General features: G+C 45.9%; 1 protein-coding gene across 1 annotated transcript; it reads right to left on the bottom strand.

Moving 5' to 3' along the window:
• Window positions 1-11,097: 11,097 nt before the first annotated feature.
• On the bottom strand, window positions 11,098-17,139 carry LOC8030767 (60S ribosomal protein L8). The gene is made up of 6 exons (XM_002402723.4): window positions 17,012-17,139; window positions 16,466-16,603; window positions 15,647-15,799; window positions 14,416-14,739; window positions 13,138-13,224; window positions 11,098-11,200 (listed from the first exon to the last, which is right to left on the bottom strand). The coding sequence occupies exons 2-6, from the start codon at window positions 16,601-16,603 to the stop codon at window positions 11,126-11,128; spliced, it is 777 nt and encodes a 258-aa protein (XP_002402767.2). The 5' UTR covers window positions 17,012-17,139; the 3' UTR covers window positions 11,098-11,125.
• Window positions 17,140-18,580: the final 1,441 nt, after the last annotated feature.

Genomic DNA, 18,580 nt, shown 5'->3' with positions numbered 1-18,580 from the left:
ACTGGTGTCCACATTGGTTGGCGTATTGTCGCAAATAAAAATAGATTATGTTGCGCTGCAAATTTAAATGGAAAGGTACCGACGGTACGGAGACTCCTCCAAAGCAGCGCAGAACATTCCCGAATGCGTTCGGGAATCTTTTCAACCCCAACACACGGGGAGTCAAATGTTCATCCCTGTCCCTGTATGTGGACTAGGATCGGGTTAAGAGATTTCAGGGCCCTGGGCTAATGCTGGCCAGAGCCCCGAAATCCGAGATGATGATGAGGACGACGACAACGATGATGACAAATAATGTTGGTCAAAAATGAAGTTTCAATAAAAGAGGACATGCTTTTTTAAAACGTTTGCAATATTTGCAATCAAATTTCTGACTAATACAATGTATACAATCGGTTTAATGCAGTCTTGTCTCCATTTTTCTGTTTTTATGCATTCCGAGGGAATTAAATCCCATAGTGAAGGCCATCACCACTTGTCACCTCTCGCACATCCCTTAAAAATGTGTTAGTTTTCCGGCAGAGCTAAGCCAATCGGAAAGAACACGGCGAATGACAAGGTAAAAAATATGCACACATAAAAATAAAGTCTTTGAAATGACATGGAGCATGACATTTCACATGCTCGCAAGTGCCACATCGCTGATTTTACTTTTGTATTTCTATATTTTTGTTTCGTCATTAACAGAGTTCACCCCGTTGGCTTTCCCAGTGTTCTGCAGGAAAGTAAATGCACGGGCGTTTTTAAGAGTGAGCAAAAGGGGGAATAAAGGGAAATTGTTTGGTCACAGACGTTTCAAATGCAGTAAAAAAAAATGGAAACAACTCTCAAAGCACAGGAATACAAGCACATTATTTTAAAGCAGCACCTTCCTACTGTTCAAACTTGAAAATTCAGGTATTGTGGCACCGAAAGATATCTCGCGCAAAAAGTCCCTTTCGATAGACATGATGGCGAGAGAATTCAACTTTACCTCGCCGAGAGCGGAGCGAAGGCAATTTTTAATCGAGTGACAGCTTTGAAAAGGATTGTTCGCTCTCGCAGTTTGATATGAGGATGCACACTTATATTTTATGAGCAATGGAAAGGTTGGGAAAAACTCATTCAATGTGTGTCTTGTGCAACAATTTCAAAAGTCTTCTAGCACTTTTGTTTTCAGAAGTGCAACTCTGTAGATAATGTGAAAGTTGAAAAGTTTGACTCAAAGTTGTCCTATTAAATCTCCGCTAGCCTATCGGCTTGCTTGACTAGTTCGTCGTTGCTTTGATTCTCCGTAAGAACCGTTAGAAAGCGAAAGTTTTGGCAGATGTTAATGTGCACAGCTTTGCTAGCATGCATTGCTAAGCAGAACATATTTATCTCGGACCTTTTGCTGCCGCGAGTCCTGTCATACGCCCTGAAGGGTCTCAAGTTTGTTTACTTTGATAACACTGCTCTACACTCGGTGCCTTTGCCCTCTCTTGGAAAGCTTCAAATTTAGGCCAGAGGGAATTCATGAAGCCGTCAAGAGAGTTCAACAAGTCAATAGCAGTGTTGCCATTAACGCGGTTCAAGCTTGGAGAACTTCTTGAGAAGAGACTGCGCTTCAATATGAGTATCGCAGGTCTCATCTTCGTCGTTCATCATGCTACACAGACAAATTGGATTTGTTTGAAATTACCTATAATTTTTTTGCAGGAATCGGCGTGTTTTGACCATCTATTGCCAGACAGGCTTTTCAGGACGGAGGATTTTTGTCCTTGTTGGAGGCTGTTCCTAAAATATCTCCAGCGCTTTGATGAGGCAGAACAGAATACGTACAGCTTCCGAGTTAGGCTGAAAATTTTCACTGTCTTTACGCAGCAATCAACACTGTAAGCTCCTCCTCGATTTGGAGAATGACCCAAGCAAGGAACATAAACAGCTAGTGGTTACTTTTCTTTAATCTGGGCTTAGAGACCTTGTACTTCCCCGACCTGTTACTGGCACTGTTATAAGACTGACCCCTGCAGCTACGAATTGAAATGCCGTTCGCGTCGAGGAGAGAGAGTACTGTTGCAGCCAGGTACTGACCCGTGTGCGATTCAATTGGAACAAATACGATAAACCTTTCATGAACAATACCCATTAAACAACATCGAAGTGCAACAGACAGCTGGTCAGCATGGGCGATGTTGGGAGTAGAATCAACAATCGAAAAGTAGTATTTGGCACGTTGCACCTCCTCGACAATTCGCTTTCGCACTGTCTGTGCCATCAAGTCAATAAACTTATCCCAAGTGAGCTTCGAGAGATACGACGGGTGACCCCTACCCTCGTTGCCATAGTGGGCGATGCGATTGCTCAGAAAGGGGTCGAATTCCACAATAACTAAGTATGCCTAAGAAGTCGCCATTTGTAGGTGATCCAAACACTTTTTAGCTACTATGCCACGACTTGCTTCAGTACTTCGTTCCAGTAAACGCTCTGGGTTACAAAGTGTCAAACTAACTCTTTGTCTATTCTGGCAAAAGCGGTAGTGCAAGCTAGCCACACAACGACGGCATTCCGGTGGTCTACGCTGACTTCATGAGCTCTTGTTTTTTCTTCCGCTCCTTTCCAGTTGCAAAAGGACGGACACTGTTTGGAACGGCAAACAATTTTCGCATGAAACAAAACACTGACTTTTTCGACTGCAAGTACATGAGCCAGTGTCGCTCAAAAACACCCGATTAGCAGCCTTTCTTAAAAAAAATTTAGGAGATAGGTATTGTTTCTGGCTCGTGTACTGTCTCTCGAAGGTAGGAAAACATTCCAAACTATTTCGAAAGTATTGCATTCTGTTCTTGTTATATTAAGTTCTAAATTTGTCAGGTACAGCAGCAAGGCACTTAGCTGGATTGCTTTCAACAATGACGGGTCCTACCTCGAGGGGACGCTGAAACAATTCTAGGGACTCATTGGATTCGGTAGAAGGTGATGCAAGTGTTCCTAAGTCACCCCCACTTCTGTGGTCACCAACTGGCTCAAGTCCAGTTGCGTGCAGGCCTGGGGAACACTGTTGAGCACCAAGTTGGAGGGGCTCGTCGGGATTGTTCTCCGTGGGCATGGCAGGTCGCTGGGATATGGTCCGTGGCAGACGCTCACACGCATTATTGAGTGGGCAGGGTAGAGTAGACAGGACAGAACCTTCGCTAGTTCCTTTAGCCTGGCTGATGGATTGACCTCCGTAGTCAGTATTTAGGCTTTCTGGTGATCCAAATGGTGCAGTTTCATTTGGGGATGTCTTGGGACAACTGGTTAAATACTGCGTCAACGTTGGCAGCTTTTCTTCCTTTTCTTCAACTTCTTTTTTCTCTTGGACACTCCACTTGGATGCTTGTGACCTGGCATTCTTTGCAAACTAGAAGGAGCTGTTCCATTGGAAAGACAAGGCCTGGTCGTATAGCGAGTTTTCGAGACTCAGACCAAAGCAATACAATGGGACTGGTGCATGCGAATGAAGTGATCTGGCCGGCTACCTTCTACTTTCAACCTGGTTCAATAAAATCGGCCAATCAGAGGCAGAAACACAAGGCCCAGTAAGTAAGAATGTTGTCCATTCGTTTGCATAGTTGTTCGTAAAACTGACGCCTCAAAAGGGCGTCGAATACGAAGAAAACGTTTTCATCTTTCGTCTGGCTTCAATTAGGACAGGCATCAACGAGACCACCAAGGAGACAAGAGTTCTGTCCCCTTTGCCACGGAGCGCTGAAGGTTCCGTCCCGTTCACCATCAAAAACATGTTTGCAGGCATTACTCTACGCTATATACCTCCAAAGTCCAAGTTCGACAGAGCACGCTTAGAGAACATTCTGAACACAGTCCCATCGCCACATATAATTACAGGCGATTTTAACGCACACCACTATATATGGGGCAGCCATCGCACAAATCCTCGGGGTAGGTGCCTTGCTGACATAGCACATACACATCATTTACCCTATTAAATGATGGAAGTCCCACATACCTCCGGGGTGCAGAGAGTAGCAGTTGCCTGGATTTGACATTTGTCTCGTTTGCTCTGGCGTCTCAAGCTATTTGGTTCACAGATATTGAAACTCGGGGCAGTGACCATATACCCACATACACAATTATACAAGGATTCATCACAGGCAAAAAGAGTCATGTTGTCAAACGAGTTGATTGGTGGGAGTTTGAGCAGTCCATGAGAGGTAAATGCAATACGCTGACTGGCCTTTCTGAGTTCGAAAAAGCTGTCATTGACTCTGCACACTCATCAACCCATAGCCATAGCCTTCCACTTAAGCGAACAACTATTGACGCAGAGTACGAACGTCTTCGGGCCATCCGGCGACAGGCGGAGAGGCGTGCTCGACGAACTAAAGAAAAAGACTATATTCGCGCGGCAAGAAATCTGCAGAAAAAAATAAACCGCCATTTTGACAAGCTCGGTCAACGTAAATACAGGGGATTTTGTGAAAATATTGATCCCCGCAAGCCACTCTCCGCGATTTGGAAAATAGCTCGAGGCCTTAAGTCTCCTCCTCAACAATATCACCCATTCCGAGCACTTGCGTTGTCGGCGGCATGTTCACAAAAGGATCTTGCAAACGAGTTTTGTGCATTTCTCACGTCGAGTGTTTCCATGCCGAAAAGTCGTCCTGTCCCTACCGCTGCAGCACCATCAGCTGTTAATGGCTGCATGGACGATGTCTTCACTCGTGGCGAACTAGATGCCGCTCTTGTATTTATAAAACCTAACTCATGTCCCGGTCCGGATGGGATAAAATATTGTCACGGGTGGCATAGACGGGTGGTGACCAAAAAAAAAAACAGGAAATAAACAGAAAGAAATAAAGTTTAATGTGGCGAACTTGTGCCGAAAATAAACGAGTACCAAAGATAATAATAGAGCGTCGCAGGCGTCGAAGTCGGCGTAGCAGCAGAGTCAAACACTGGTGCGAAACTGACTCCGTTCGCCTTGCGGAATCCCTTATGTACCCTCGTGGGTTTCTGGATCGTTCGGCGTAGAAGGTTCGGCGCGTAGAACATTCTGATCTCGAACAAGCAACATGGTTCTCGAATTTACCAGAACATTACTTTACAGAGTCAACAAAAATGCGCCTCCGCGGCCAGGAATCGAACCCTGGCTTTCAGCGTGGAAAGCACGCGCGATAACCGTTAGGCCACGCACGCGCTGCCTGCTTGGCCAGCTGCGCGCGCGGCAATATGCTTTCTTAACACATATGGGGACTGATGCTCGCAATTGGCTGCTGGAATATTTTAACAAATTATGGACAAATGGAGAAGTACCTAACACATGGAAGCGGGCAAGAATTGTTCCATTACTGAAGCCTGGCAAGTCGCCCTTACTTCTATCATCATACCGTCCTGTTGCTCTGGCAAGTTGTGTTGGCAAGTTGATGGAGAAAATGATTAATCATCGTTTAGAATGGTATCTGGAAAAACGAAGAGCTTATCCAAAAATATGCATGGTTTTCGTAGAGGAAGAAGCTCCGTGGATCCTGTCCTTGATCTCGTCACCTACGTCGAGGAGCAAAGATCTCAAGGGAGGATCACAATAGCGGCAATTCTCGACATCAAAGGAGCGTTTGACCGTGTCACTCATAATGCCATCTTTCAAGCGCTACAGGAGGTTGGCATCGGAGGCCGTCTCTACAAGTGGATCGAAAGTTATCTCTCAGATCGCACCATTTATATGACCACACAAGATGGAGAGACGTCAAACCATTTCATCTCTCGGGGTGTACCCCAGGGAGGCGTGTTAAGTCCAACCCTATTTAATATCACGCTTATCGGGCTCGTGCAGTTGTTGCCACCAAATGTAAATGTATCCTTATACGCAGACGATATATGTATATGGGCTTCTGGCTCCACTCGCGTACAAGCTAAAGCCAGAGTACAATTAGCTTTAAAGAAAGTTCACAGATACCTTTCCGTCCGTGGCCTTGAAATCTCCGCTGCTAAATCTGCTGCCATTGCATTCACTCGAAGGAACATGGACCGTTATATATTCCTGGTATCAAGAAAAAATCAAATATGCCAATGGTCGTGATTTTACAGGTTACTATGCCCCATATTTACGGTAACCATCTCTCAAGAACACATGTCTACACCGACGGCTCATGTACCTCTGATAGTTCTACTTGCCGTGTAGTCATTCCAAGTCACTGTAGAACCGCGCGATTCAAGCTAAGCCACATAACTTCATCTACGATGTCAGAGCTAGTGGCAATTCATAAAGCACTTCAAATCATCTTGACACAATTGCCCCACTCGTGGACAATATTTTCTGACTCCAAGCCGGCCCTCCAAGCAATATCAGCATTTTTGCGACGCGGTCAAAATGACCAAGTGGTTTTCGAAATAATGACCCTTCTTATGCAGTGTTTGGATCTAGGACACACTGTCCAGTTTCAATGGATACCAGGTCATTGTCGTTTATCTGGAAACGAGGCTGCAGACGCAGGTGCGAAGTCAGCCCATTCTCTAGATGCAACTATTACGATTCCGTATTGTCGGAATGACATTAGATGCCTTATCAATCGCCACGCCACCAGCGCAAGGAGAAATCTATGGCACGATGTCTCCTACCACTATGCCCCCCTCTACGCGTTGGACCCAAATCTTACCTTTCAACTTCCACGTGATCTTCCCCGGAGGACAGAGGCAGTCATACATCGCCTCCGGCTCGGTGTCGCTTATACACAGTCCTTCCTTCACCGCATCGGGCAAGCCATAACATCGGACTGTCCAACATGTGAATGTGATGAAACCATTGCTCACCTATTGTGCGACTGCAAAATCTACAACGCGGAAAGAGAACACCTCAAGAGTATGTTGGTGCAACTAGACAGCCGACCGTTTTCTGTCATGAAAGTGCTCGGAACCTGGGACAGCCCTCAGAAGGCAGCGAGGGCCACAAAAGCTTTTCTGCGTTTCCTAAAGGAAACGCGGCTGAGCTTCTGCCTCTAAAGGACACACATACTTTATTTGTAATGTGATCTATAGTTTGTGCTCTCGTGTCACTATTTATTTTTTTACATGTTTATTGTTCTATGTCTTCATATCCATTCCTTCCTCTTTTTAACTCCCCACTACCCCCTCCCTAAAACAGAGTAGCCAACCAGGACTCCAACCTAGGTTAATCTCTCTGTTCTTCTTTTTCCGACTCTCTCTCTCTTGTCCATCTCTAGCCCGATAGTGCGGTGGGAACTACGTTCTCGGTGGACCAATCAAACATTGCCCTTACGCCACGTGATCACCGTTCTCACTCATACTCACGTGCAAAGAGAGGAGCAGGTGATGAAAGGGAGGCGGCCGACTGGTACGGAGAGTGCAGAGCTCCCACTACACTGTCAGCTTAGGGGGAACGGAGTATGGTACGCACCAGCCTGAGTAGGTCCAAGCATGACCTCGACTTTTTCTCTCTTAAAGGGGCCCTGCAATCATATTTAAGCGTCTACCTTTTATGCGGTTTCCACGTCTCTTGGGGTTTGGGCAAGCCAGCGGCCACGGAAAGAGCAGCTAAATATCAGTGCGCCATAATTTAACCGGATGACACGGAAACCTCCTCCACCGACGAGGGTGACCCGCGGTACCGAAAGCGCGCAAAATGTGACGCCTTTGGTCCTGGGCTTACTACTATTCGGTCGAAATACAAAATATAAGTGGTGCGAACCGTTTCAATTATTCATAAACATAGTTTTTGTTCACTATTATAGATGAAAAAAATAAAGAAATGCAGTTTATAAAGTACGGAGACAAGAAATGACCCGTCAACATACCCGCCGCCAAGCGGTGGAAAAGGCGGCGCATACTAGAAAAGAGTAGTGGGATAAGGCGCCGACACGGAAAAATCCCGGATGTATGCGGTGGCGCTGCAGTCGTATGAACAGGAGGATCCGACCGGCTCCGAGCGTTCCGAAGGCCTTCGGCGAGAGGCTTTGTCTTGCGGTTTGGCCTTTTTGCAGTATGGCAGCGCGAAGTGGGCTCCCATTCTGAACTGATCTTGACCCCGTGTTTGCTGTCGCTTGTGGCCAATGAAGTGTCATGCCGAATTAGTGTTAAATCGCGCAGCAAACGCAATGAAATCCGATTTGGCTGCCCGCTGCATACAGCCTATCCAGAACATGCTTTAGTGGCGCCCTCTGGCGCCGTCGACACGGAGTGCGGCGGCCGTGAGCGCTCGATGAGCTCACTATTCCTCCTCTAGTTCACGGCCACTCAAGCCAGGACCTACGACGTCATGAAGGAGGTTATTTTTTGCTTGTTTTTGTAATTCTAAATTGCCTATAACTTTTAAAATAAAGGGAATTTCGAGAAAAGAAAAGTTTCACTAAGTTACTACGTTCAGTACGCTTAGGTTCGGTGCAAATTAAAAAACAGTAAAAAGTCCTTGCAGGGCCCCTTTAATGCGTAAGCACTAACTGTCCCATGAAGTGAAACTGGCATTGTCTTGAACCGTCTGTAGCAGCGAAACGGCACCCGGTTTTATATTGACTGCGACGCGTCATGTGGCCCAATAGCAACGGCGTCATCGCTGCTAAGGAGCCAGCCCAACTGCTGGCGGTGCAGCGGGAGGGGGGAGACACGGGTATGCACTGTCAGCCGGTACATTAAGGTTGTCCTTGGCGTCATACTTGTCGTCGATCTCTAGGACTTCGTCCTAAACTTTAATACGTGTAGAGACATTACTCGAAAACATTTCGCTCGCGGGACTACAATGATTTCGTATTTCTACATGTAAGCAGTCTTAAATTTCCTCCCGTAACTTTTTTTCTAAAAAAAAATAAAAATTACCTTTTTGTGAAAAAAAAAGCGAAAAGTCTCCGCATTTTTTTATTTTGCTTAAAGGGCCCCTAAAAAAAAAAAAGTCTTTTAGAGCGATGGTGCGAGACACAGTTTAGTTGGTGGTCAGCCCCTTTCCTTTTGTTTTCTCTGTCGGAACTTCGAGTGCGTGGGGGAGAGGTGGATCGGCTTCGCCTTCACAATGAGCAGAAGAGAGCGAAAGATTTAGATGATCATTCCGGAATGGCCCAACGTTAGGGGCTTTGCGCACAGAATTTTAAATAAATCACTCGCCGTCAATATTGCTCTAAAAATTTTTTTTCTTCACATAAAATACATTTTTTGACACGTATGTGTGTCCCAACCAGACTGTTTAAAAAAAAACTTTTCAGGGGCCCTAAGAATTGGGGAAAAGCTCGGCACGTAAAGCACTCCTTCGGTTTCTCTTGCAGTGCCCATTCTTTGCCATGCCTCTCTTCTTGAATGTTGCTGGAATATTTCCAAAAACGCATTGACATCTTTTTTTTTTAATTTCAGCTTTGTTTTGCAACTTTTTTTTTTTTTTTTATATACAGCATCGGGTTCTTCCAGAGTCGGAACCCTGGGCTGCAGCACCTTTAGCCCGTACCTTAATCCGGTCCTGAGTAGACATTATGTTTTGTTTCCCAAAGAGACGGAGCAAGCTGTCAATTCAAATGCCCAGGAACCAACTTGAGCTGCTTGAAGCGTCCCCGCGCTAAGTTTGCAGCATTTGTAAACTTTTTTGAAGAAAATGTTATTGATTGCACATAAGACCAACACCCTAAGGAGTTGGTTGAAGTTGTAGAGAATATAGATACTTCATGTTAAAAAAAAAAAAAAAGTTGCTTTAAAAACAGCTGCTCTTTGAAAGAAAAACAAATTATGAATGCCCATATTTTGTTTTTAAAATTCTATGTGGGAGATTAAAGGTTTCTCGAGTTTTAGGAGATGCGACAGGGAAGGAAGATACTCTCAAGCAGTCATCAAGATCTGCAGTCTCCTCAACAATATTTTCTCGAGTTTTTTTACGGGGGCCTCTTGGAAGTGCCACGAGCAGACAACCTTCTACACCTCTCAGAAAGCACCATCGTTCTCTCAAAGCCATCATCATCAAAGTGATGAAGCTTGCAGAGATACACTTGATCGTGGGCATAACGAGCTGCCCTGACGTTCGTATGTTGTGGTTGGTCCTTGGGCATGAAATCCCCACTCGTGGCATTCATACAAAAAATTGAGGAAACATTGTCCGAGCCAACCTGGGACGTGCCAACAGCTGCCAGTCTGTGACAGGTGAATATCCTGCAGGTCTGGAAAGCAAAGTTGGACACACAGAGAGAGAGCTGCTGCAATTTTCCAGATGTGCCAAACTTGACAATGGTACGCAACACAGAAACCAACCGCAAGTAAAATGCGTGCATTTTCCTGCAAGCACTTTTTTTAGGACTTCCATAACCTTCAGAACTAGTCTAAGCTCATCATAACAAACCTTCATTTTGACCAAGATTTCGGTGTGCTGTAAAAGGAGTATGTTGAATGCAGATATGAAGTTGAGGAAAACCAACCAAACTTTGCGAATCCGTACGTCATATCCAAATCTGTTGTAACCAGGTCTGATGTAATGAGCTTACACTGCAATGTCCACATTCGTGAGCACCAGTTTGCCCCGAAAGAAAAAACTGTTTTAAGAAATAAATTTGCTATACTCTCGACGAGAAATGTAATATGTTTGTCAGTTGGCACATTTCGAGGCAGTGCCATACAGATACCTCGGTTCTCGCACAGAACTTTTTGGCATCGCACACTGCGGACCCCAGAAGCTCAAGCTGTCAGTTTATGCGAGGAACACACTATTCAACTTGCGACAATCAATGCCTCGACGAGCATTTGGGTAGTGGCCGACGTTCAATCCCAACGACAATAAAAATACCATAACCCTAACAATGTCAAAAACTGCATGTCCCACGCTTCACCAACCCCATGACAAACATTGCAAGGAATAATCCTAAAAAGCATTTACTCTATAGAGAAAGTCATTGCACCACCCCTTTGATGAAGCGTGTTCCACACATTTTTTTTAATTCCCAGGACGGCAGTTCTTTGTATTTTTTCAATTCCTGCAACCAACCTCAGGCAAGGATAACAATTTACATTGTTCAGCAGGAAAAGGTGAGGGGGATGAAAAAGAATACTTCTTGCAACAATCGGTGCATGTAAAGAAGCGCTGAATGCCACTTGTCAGCCAAAGAGAACCTATTTAAGGAACCATTCTAAATGAAGATAGAGAAGCACACGGGAAACCCAAGCTCTTCCTCTCCCTTTATTACAGTTGAGCTCAATCGTCCTTGCCCTGGGTGCTGGTCTTGCCTCCCCTGATGCGACCGGTGCGCCTGGCAGCAATCAGACCCACCTAGGGAGAGATGAACACACCTCAGACAACAGGGACACAAACTGCCCACACGGGTGCAACCCTTTCCCCGGGCGGCTGTTCGCCACAATCTCCTGCTAAAGGGGTCATGAAAAGGAAATGCACCTGCCTCATCTCAATTTTCTAACAATCATCCAAACACAAAGATGTCGATTCCTAAGTATTACGAAGAAATATTATGTCCACATTTTATAACCCGGCAGTATGAGCAACAGAACGTCACGGTAGCTTTGTAAAAATGTTAGATATTCAACCTTATGGAATCTTCATATCATAAATTAAGAATGATAAAAACAAGTTATTGATCGTTCTTGTATTAGTTTACGATACATCACGGGATAGCGGTAGTTTCGGTTTCAAACGCGTCCGCGTCTTCTACTGTCCGATAATCACGCTTGCCATACTGCTGCTCGTCTCTTCACAGCTCCCATTCGTTGTGGATCGTGATGGTGCGTCAGAATTACAATAAAACAAAGTGAAGCAATAACTTAAAAAATTACCCGAAGGGGATTCAAACCCAAAATTCCGCAAGTCAGTAGCGGGAAGGGACACGCCAGACCTCTCTGTCATGACGGATCCAGTTTGAGTGGTTCACGGACGTATGCACAATACATTTGCAGATGTAGTCCTAGGACGTGTGATAATTTTCCTTCATTTTCCTTTGCCTTTTTCAGCAGTAAGTGGACTAAAATATGCTAGGGCTATTTATTTCGCTTATATTTCCAGTAGTGATGGGCCGAACTTGGGCCGAATTGAAGATTAGCACGTAAACTGTTTAGGAACTTGGCACTTGGGACTTTCGGAAAAGAAAAATCAAGTGCCTTTGGTTTGTGTTTAGTTTCGTATAAAGGTGCTTATACCGAGATCAAAATGAAACATTCGAAATGCACGCTAATAAAAAAGGACTTTTTTTATGTTGCCAGTTTTGCATTTGGTGCACGCACGGATGTGTGCCGAATTTTAGCCGTATCTGTGCCAGATTTCTCTCCAAAAGTTTGGCAAGTGCCGAATTTCACCGAATCCAAAGTTTGGTTGATTCGGCCCATCACTAAGTTCCAGCCTCGTATATTTTCTGCAGACGGAACAGCGTTCTTTGGGTCAAAGCTAAGACGCACTTGCAGCTCGTCGTTTACGATTGTATTAGGAAGAGCATAGACTAATCGTAAGTTGCAGACGGTTCCCTCATGGTCTCCTCTGTAGCACGGCTTACAGCTCGAAACCTAAAATCCGACCACAGTATAATGGGCGACGCTGGTGCTCAGAGATAGCCCATCTTCCATTTATCTGAGCTAAACATCCGATTTCACCCATTGACTCGAGTGTGTGACGTCATAATGGTGCCGCAGTTCGAGCATTTTCCGACGCTCTGACTTCGCTCATGAAGTCTAATCTACGTCACCATCTTCCGCACGCAACAAAAATTTCCTATTAGTTGCCGTAGTGACATATTTGCAGAACTGGGGGGAAGGTTCCCGGCAAACCGAAATTATCTTTTTACGCTAGTAGATGGAATCTGGACAACCAAACAAATGTATCTGGATTACATAATAAAGGACCAGGATTGCAAATAAGCAGGTAGTTTAGAATTTTCTAAAAACATTCCAGAACCTTTTTAACCTTACTCTGAAAATACGCTCAAGCTGCAAACAGTTTGAAGTCGCAACCGCTCCAAGTTGCACACTGCAGTGCAATCCACTTATAACGATACCACATATAAGGATGCACTTCATGTAGCGATCAGTTTCTAGAGTTTCTAGTCTAGACACAATCAGTTTCTACTCCAGATACGATAATCAGTTACAACAACTGAATTCTTGGGTTTTCTCATTATCGTTATTAGTGGATTGCATGTAATTTGGGACTTTGAAAGGACAACGTTCGTACAAAGTACCGTGGACGAGGAGAGGCGGGACCCTTACCTTGCGACCGGCGGATGCATCCCTCCTGACGGTCGAGGCCTTGCCAATGTGCTGGTGGTTGCCACCACCGTGGGGGTGCTCCACAGGCTGCAGAAAGGCACGGGTCAGAGCGAGCATTCAAATGGAGGCAACAAAGTATGTCTTTTCAAGCTCCTGTGAGCCTCGGACACTTTGGACCGACCAAAGGAGAAAGTCAGCAGCAGCTCAGAAACAGCCTCTAGAAACTTCCACAGTTGTTGTACTTCGGAAGCAGAAATCATCACGGCAGTGCTGCCTTCCCTTTGCTCCAGGTCAAATGGATGCTCAATCCCAATATGTTTAGCAATGCAATGCGATGCTCGATCCCAATATGTTTAGCAACACACTGCGTCGTTATGGCTATATGAATCGCCTAGCGAAACAAAGGTTTTTACATTTGAAAACCGAGGCTCACAGAAAGTGAACAACTTGAAGGTAACATTGCACTCTTCGACTTTGTGTCGGAGAATCTTCTATGAAGGCTAGAGTGACGCTGGCAAGCAAATGGCAAGCAATGTGCTACAAACTTTCCAAGCTAGAAATGCTAGCAAATCATCCTATTGAACAGATGCAACCCATACAAAAATTAGCTGAGAAGCTCTAGCAATAAATACAATATAAAATAAGCGAGGCATTCCACCTCGAAAGACAAATGCATCCAGTCTCACAATTACTGCCAGAAATAGGGCGAGTCCAGTTAACGTTCATAACTCATCGTTTTTTTTGCAAAACAGGGAAGTTCAATTTATATTTGATTGAATGTTATAATCTAATACCTAGCTGGAGCCCATAACACCACCGGCCAACTAGGCCCTGAGAGAAAATGAACACTATCTTCCAAGCACACCGGAAGATAGCTTCCTCCCCTTCAAACCCAGAGGGTGCGATCTCGTCTTTGCCTCAGTCATAAAATTTACTACCATTGCCCGGAACTAAAGAGCGCTCTCCCCTTATTCAGGCGGGAATATGATCCAACTGAATTACTTTTGTCCAATTACATGAGTCTCCAGCGAAACTTGCGCATTTAAAGAAAACATTCTTTTCTCATGCGACCGCTGAATGGAGCCAGCTAACATCCTTCATACTTAGTGTCATAGTCTTCTACTAGCCCATTTAAATTGAGTACACATAGAACTTTTTATTTTACACATTTTAGGTTACTGTTCTGCAGCACTACTATCCAACAAATAAACCCCCCACACTTATGTAATGCCCAAACCAGCTTTGTAAGGGCGAAATAATTGAGGGAAAGGCACTCACGTTCATGGCGACACCGCGGACCTTGGGCCACGAGTTGCGCTTGGCCTTGTACTTGTGGTAGGCGCGCCCGGCCTTGAGGATGGGCTTCTCGACCCGGCCCCCTCCCGCGATGATGCCCACCATGGCCCGGTTGGCCGAGGGCAGCACCTTCTTGGCGCCGGAGGGCAGCTTGACGCGCGTCTTGCGCGTGTCCGGGTTGTGGGCAATCACCGTGGCGTAGTTGCCCGAGGTGCGGGCCAGGCGGCCCCGGTCCCCGGCCTTCTCCTCCACGTTGCAGATCACCGTGCCTTCGGGCATCGTGCCCACGGGCAACACGTTGCCCACCTGCAAAGAACCTTGTTGTCGGCTACAGCTCTTGGCTGAGACCGGTTCATACGCTGATGACTGAGTGTCCCTCCCATGACCCCTTACGATGGGTAGAGCCTGGATTTAAAACAGGGAGCTACTTAAACGGTGGGAAGAGTTCTTAATGTAATGGTGGACGCCTCTTGCCCCAATTGGCCGCAAGTGCGCACGCGTCGCACTTGCGGAAGGCCCAGATGCTTGCGGACAATCAACGAATTTGTCTCTTCGTCCCAGCTCCTGCTGCAAATGTGGCCCATTAACCACGTGACCCTGATTGAGCCGTCAAAACTCTGAAATGTAGGCTATCGCAAATCAAAAAAGAATTTGCTCAGTTTGTTCCTGAAGCAAACTAAAATGTTGTCGAACCTGCCTTTTCCCTAGACTATAAGGGTCTCAACTATATATAAAAATTGGAGTCCATGACATTAAATCGTGCAATCTACATAGTTCGACCCAAAAGGATTGTGGCACCTCTAATTACACGCAACTTCTACGCAGTTGCCAGCAAAGAAACCGATGGCATCAGACCAAGGTGAACCACTGCTCCGGGTGAGGTTCCGACAATGTGATGCATCAACTTATTTCTCCGAACCCAACATTTCCATCGCTCGTTTTCTGCATGAGCGTGTTGTACAGGAGGGAGGACAGCAACAGCTCAGAAACAGCCTCTAGAAACTTCCACAGTATCAGTTCGGAAGCAGAAATCATCACAGCAGTGCTGACCTCCAACTCTCCAAGCAACAAACTTTGATGCCGCAGAATGAATGCTCAACTTGGGTCACTCTCTTAGCGGAAATACTTCACAATGTGCGCAACGTGGCAGTCCTTGCAAAAACTGCACACCCAAACACGCCCCCCTGCCGAACCGGAAGCGAGGAAGGCTCACCTCGAGCGTGGCCTTCTTGCCGCAGTAGACAAACTGTCCCGTGTGCATGCCCTCGGCGGCCAGGAACAGCTCCTTCTTGAGCTTGTAGCGGTAAGGGTCCCGGAACACCACCTTGGCCAGTGGGGCACCCCTACCCGGGTCGTGGATGATCTCCTGCACACGCCCGGGGAGTGAATTCACACGTCTCTCCACAGACTCGTATGCGTCGCATGCAGAGTCCACCACCGTGTGCAATAGCCACTCGATCCCACCAATTTGCACGTTTAGTACACATGGCACCGTTCCGCAAAATATATTCATAAACGCTGCTTTTAAGTATCGTTTCTAATATCTGAAATAGCCTCATCTAAGACGTCACTACCATCATCATGAAACCTCCCTCACCCTTTACAACCCTTCCCCTCCCGTCTCAGGAGCACAACTCCATAGCGGAGAAGAGGACACAACAAGGCGCCTTGTTGTGTCCTCTTCTCTGCTTTTGTTCTCGTCTTTGTTGCGCGCAAGATTGTATAAGATGTCAAACCAACTCGCCCAAACAACCACTCTTCTTCCATAGCGGGTGAACCCCTCATCAAATAAAAACATGTCTCTCTCTCTCTCTAATATCTGACTTGAGTCGGTGGCACAAACGTCGCCAAAGTGGGATACAAAACGTTTTTTTTTCCGAGAGCCGACTCATTGACCAGCTGATCAAACGAAATGCACCAAAATTTACGGTGTCTTCGATTTCTTTCGCTATGCTGGCTGCTCCGTCGTGCAGCGTCCCTACGCCTTAACGTAAGCACATTGTGAATAAGCAATCGGTGGTCTCCAAGTTACCTTGACGATTCCCTTGATGTAGCCGTGTCGCTCAGCGTAGTCCACGGCACGCAGTTTGGGTGCACCTTTCCTGTGCTTGTTGTGCGAGCGGAACACGCTGCCCGCACCCTTTCGCTGGGCTCTGATCACTCGTCCCATCTGAAAGTCAACGGGGCGTCAGGTTTGTCGGGTGCCCACATGTCACGCCGTGCTGTGTTCTGTGCAACATATCCGGCATCTGACAGAGTGTGAGCGCGTATTATTTCCTCGCGTGTGAGCACTTATTTTTTTATTACAACAAAACTTTAACATCTAAAACGTTCCCAAAATTGACTTCATTTCAATGACAAGATCGAGTCATTTGATTACAGCTTAAATAATTTCACGCCGTACGTGGTCCGGTACCGGACCACAGACATAACGGCGGATGATTTTCGGCCTTTTGCGCCAAAACGTATTGTAATAATCGGTGTAATATACAACTGGCACCTTTCTCGGTATCTGATTATTACGATGGATTATATTTTGCATTAAAAGCACGCAATATTCAAGGATTGAACAACATACCTTTACGTTCGCGTATCCTCACCGCCGAGTGAACGCGAAAAGAGAGTTTCAGCCGCTCGCACAACAGGTTTAGTGCAGTATGATATATATAAAATTAGAGTAAGTATCGCCTATCAGTAAAATATAATAAAATATAATTAGATCTACATTTTATGTTTAAAATAAAATTTGATAGATCAACGATTTATATTAGTTCAAATTTCATTCGAAACTAAACACTATGCGCTTCCGATGCATAAAGTTATCATAATGTACGCTAGAGGTTCAATTGGCGCTAGTGTCTATGCGACTTCCGTGAGGCACAGCGAAGCAGACAGCAGCCTGCAGCCTACTTTTGCGGAGCGCGCGTGCATTTTGTGTCTTGGAGGAAAATAACACATATAACTTTTGTTATTTGGGTCTTACCGATTACTATGTGCCTTTGTTCTTACGTAACGATGTCAAACTTCGTCATATTTCAGGCCCAAACCTCGATCTGTTCCATGGGTTCCATGGCAGGCATGCAAAAACGAGCGACGATTCTACGAAAAATAACAATCGAGAGGAATGTAGAGTGTGTTCAAGATTCGCCAGCATTCCGGTGGTGTTTCCGTCCTGTCAATATATGAAAATGACTCCATCGTGCATCTTTACGAGCGGTTAAGAAAAAACATTTGAAACATAAAGAATAAAGCACGTGGGCTGTGAAAAACGCGTCTTTTTTTTTTATTATTTCCTATGTCAGGCAGCTTTTATCGGGCACCTGTTCTCTGTCTTCTCCCTATTTTCAAAGATTTCGAGCGTGCTGGTGATGTTTTGAACGCATAACAAGCATCTGCGCACATATCGTGAGCAGAAAGAATAAAGCGTTACTTATTTATTGCAAATTGGACTATATTACGTGGCTTTCAATTTATTTTGATCGTCTGCATGCACAAGGAGTGACATATCCAGTGTTACTGCGCAGTTCTTGCGGTCTTGATTTTTCGCATGACTTCGTTCGTTCTGCACGTAAATTCCCCATGATGGAGAGCGCCGACGCCGTGTTCGCGCTAATAGTGTCCGAGAGTGCACACAAATACATGTACGAAACGGGTTTTAATGTGAAATCACCAACTGGGTCCCATGGAGCGAACCGGCGCATTATCAGCTTTTTGAAGCCACGCCAGATGTCACCTAAATTCCCCTGTCCTTCTTCTAAGCGTTGTGAAAGATGGGGGGGGGGGGGGGGGGGGGGGGGGGGGGGGGGGGGGAGGAGGAGGGCCAATAGTGGTTGCGCACCGGGCGCTTGGTATGGAGCGAAGACTGTAGTCTGTAGCAGCCACCCCATTGCTGGCGCGCGGTGTAGTTCCAAGGAACGCCACCCCACAGAGAAGCCCGCTCCATGGCGCAGCGGCCCCGACCATTTCTTTCGTCTGGGTGATTGACAAATGTTCCAATGGACCTAGTACGTGCCAATTATTCGTGATATTTGCTTTTATAATCAAGCGCAGGGAGAAAATTTTTGCTCGTGGTATGGTGCCTGGAGTGCATCTTCGACTGGTGTGTTTAGCGTCCTATGCTGCTCATACAGTGGTTCCGAAGTGGCAA

Source organism: Ixodes scapularis, unplaced genomic scaffold (genome assembly GCF_016920785.2).
Source record: "Ixodes scapularis isolate PalLabHiFi unplaced genomic scaffold, ASM1692078v2 PGA_scaffold5__190_contigs__length_132052651, whole genome shotgun sequence".
NCBI lineage: Eukaryota > Metazoa > Arthropoda > Arachnida > Ixodida > Ixodidae > Ixodes > Ixodes scapularis.
Note: the sequence above shows the minus strand (reverse complement) of the source record. Positions and strands in the feature narration are given on the sequence as shown.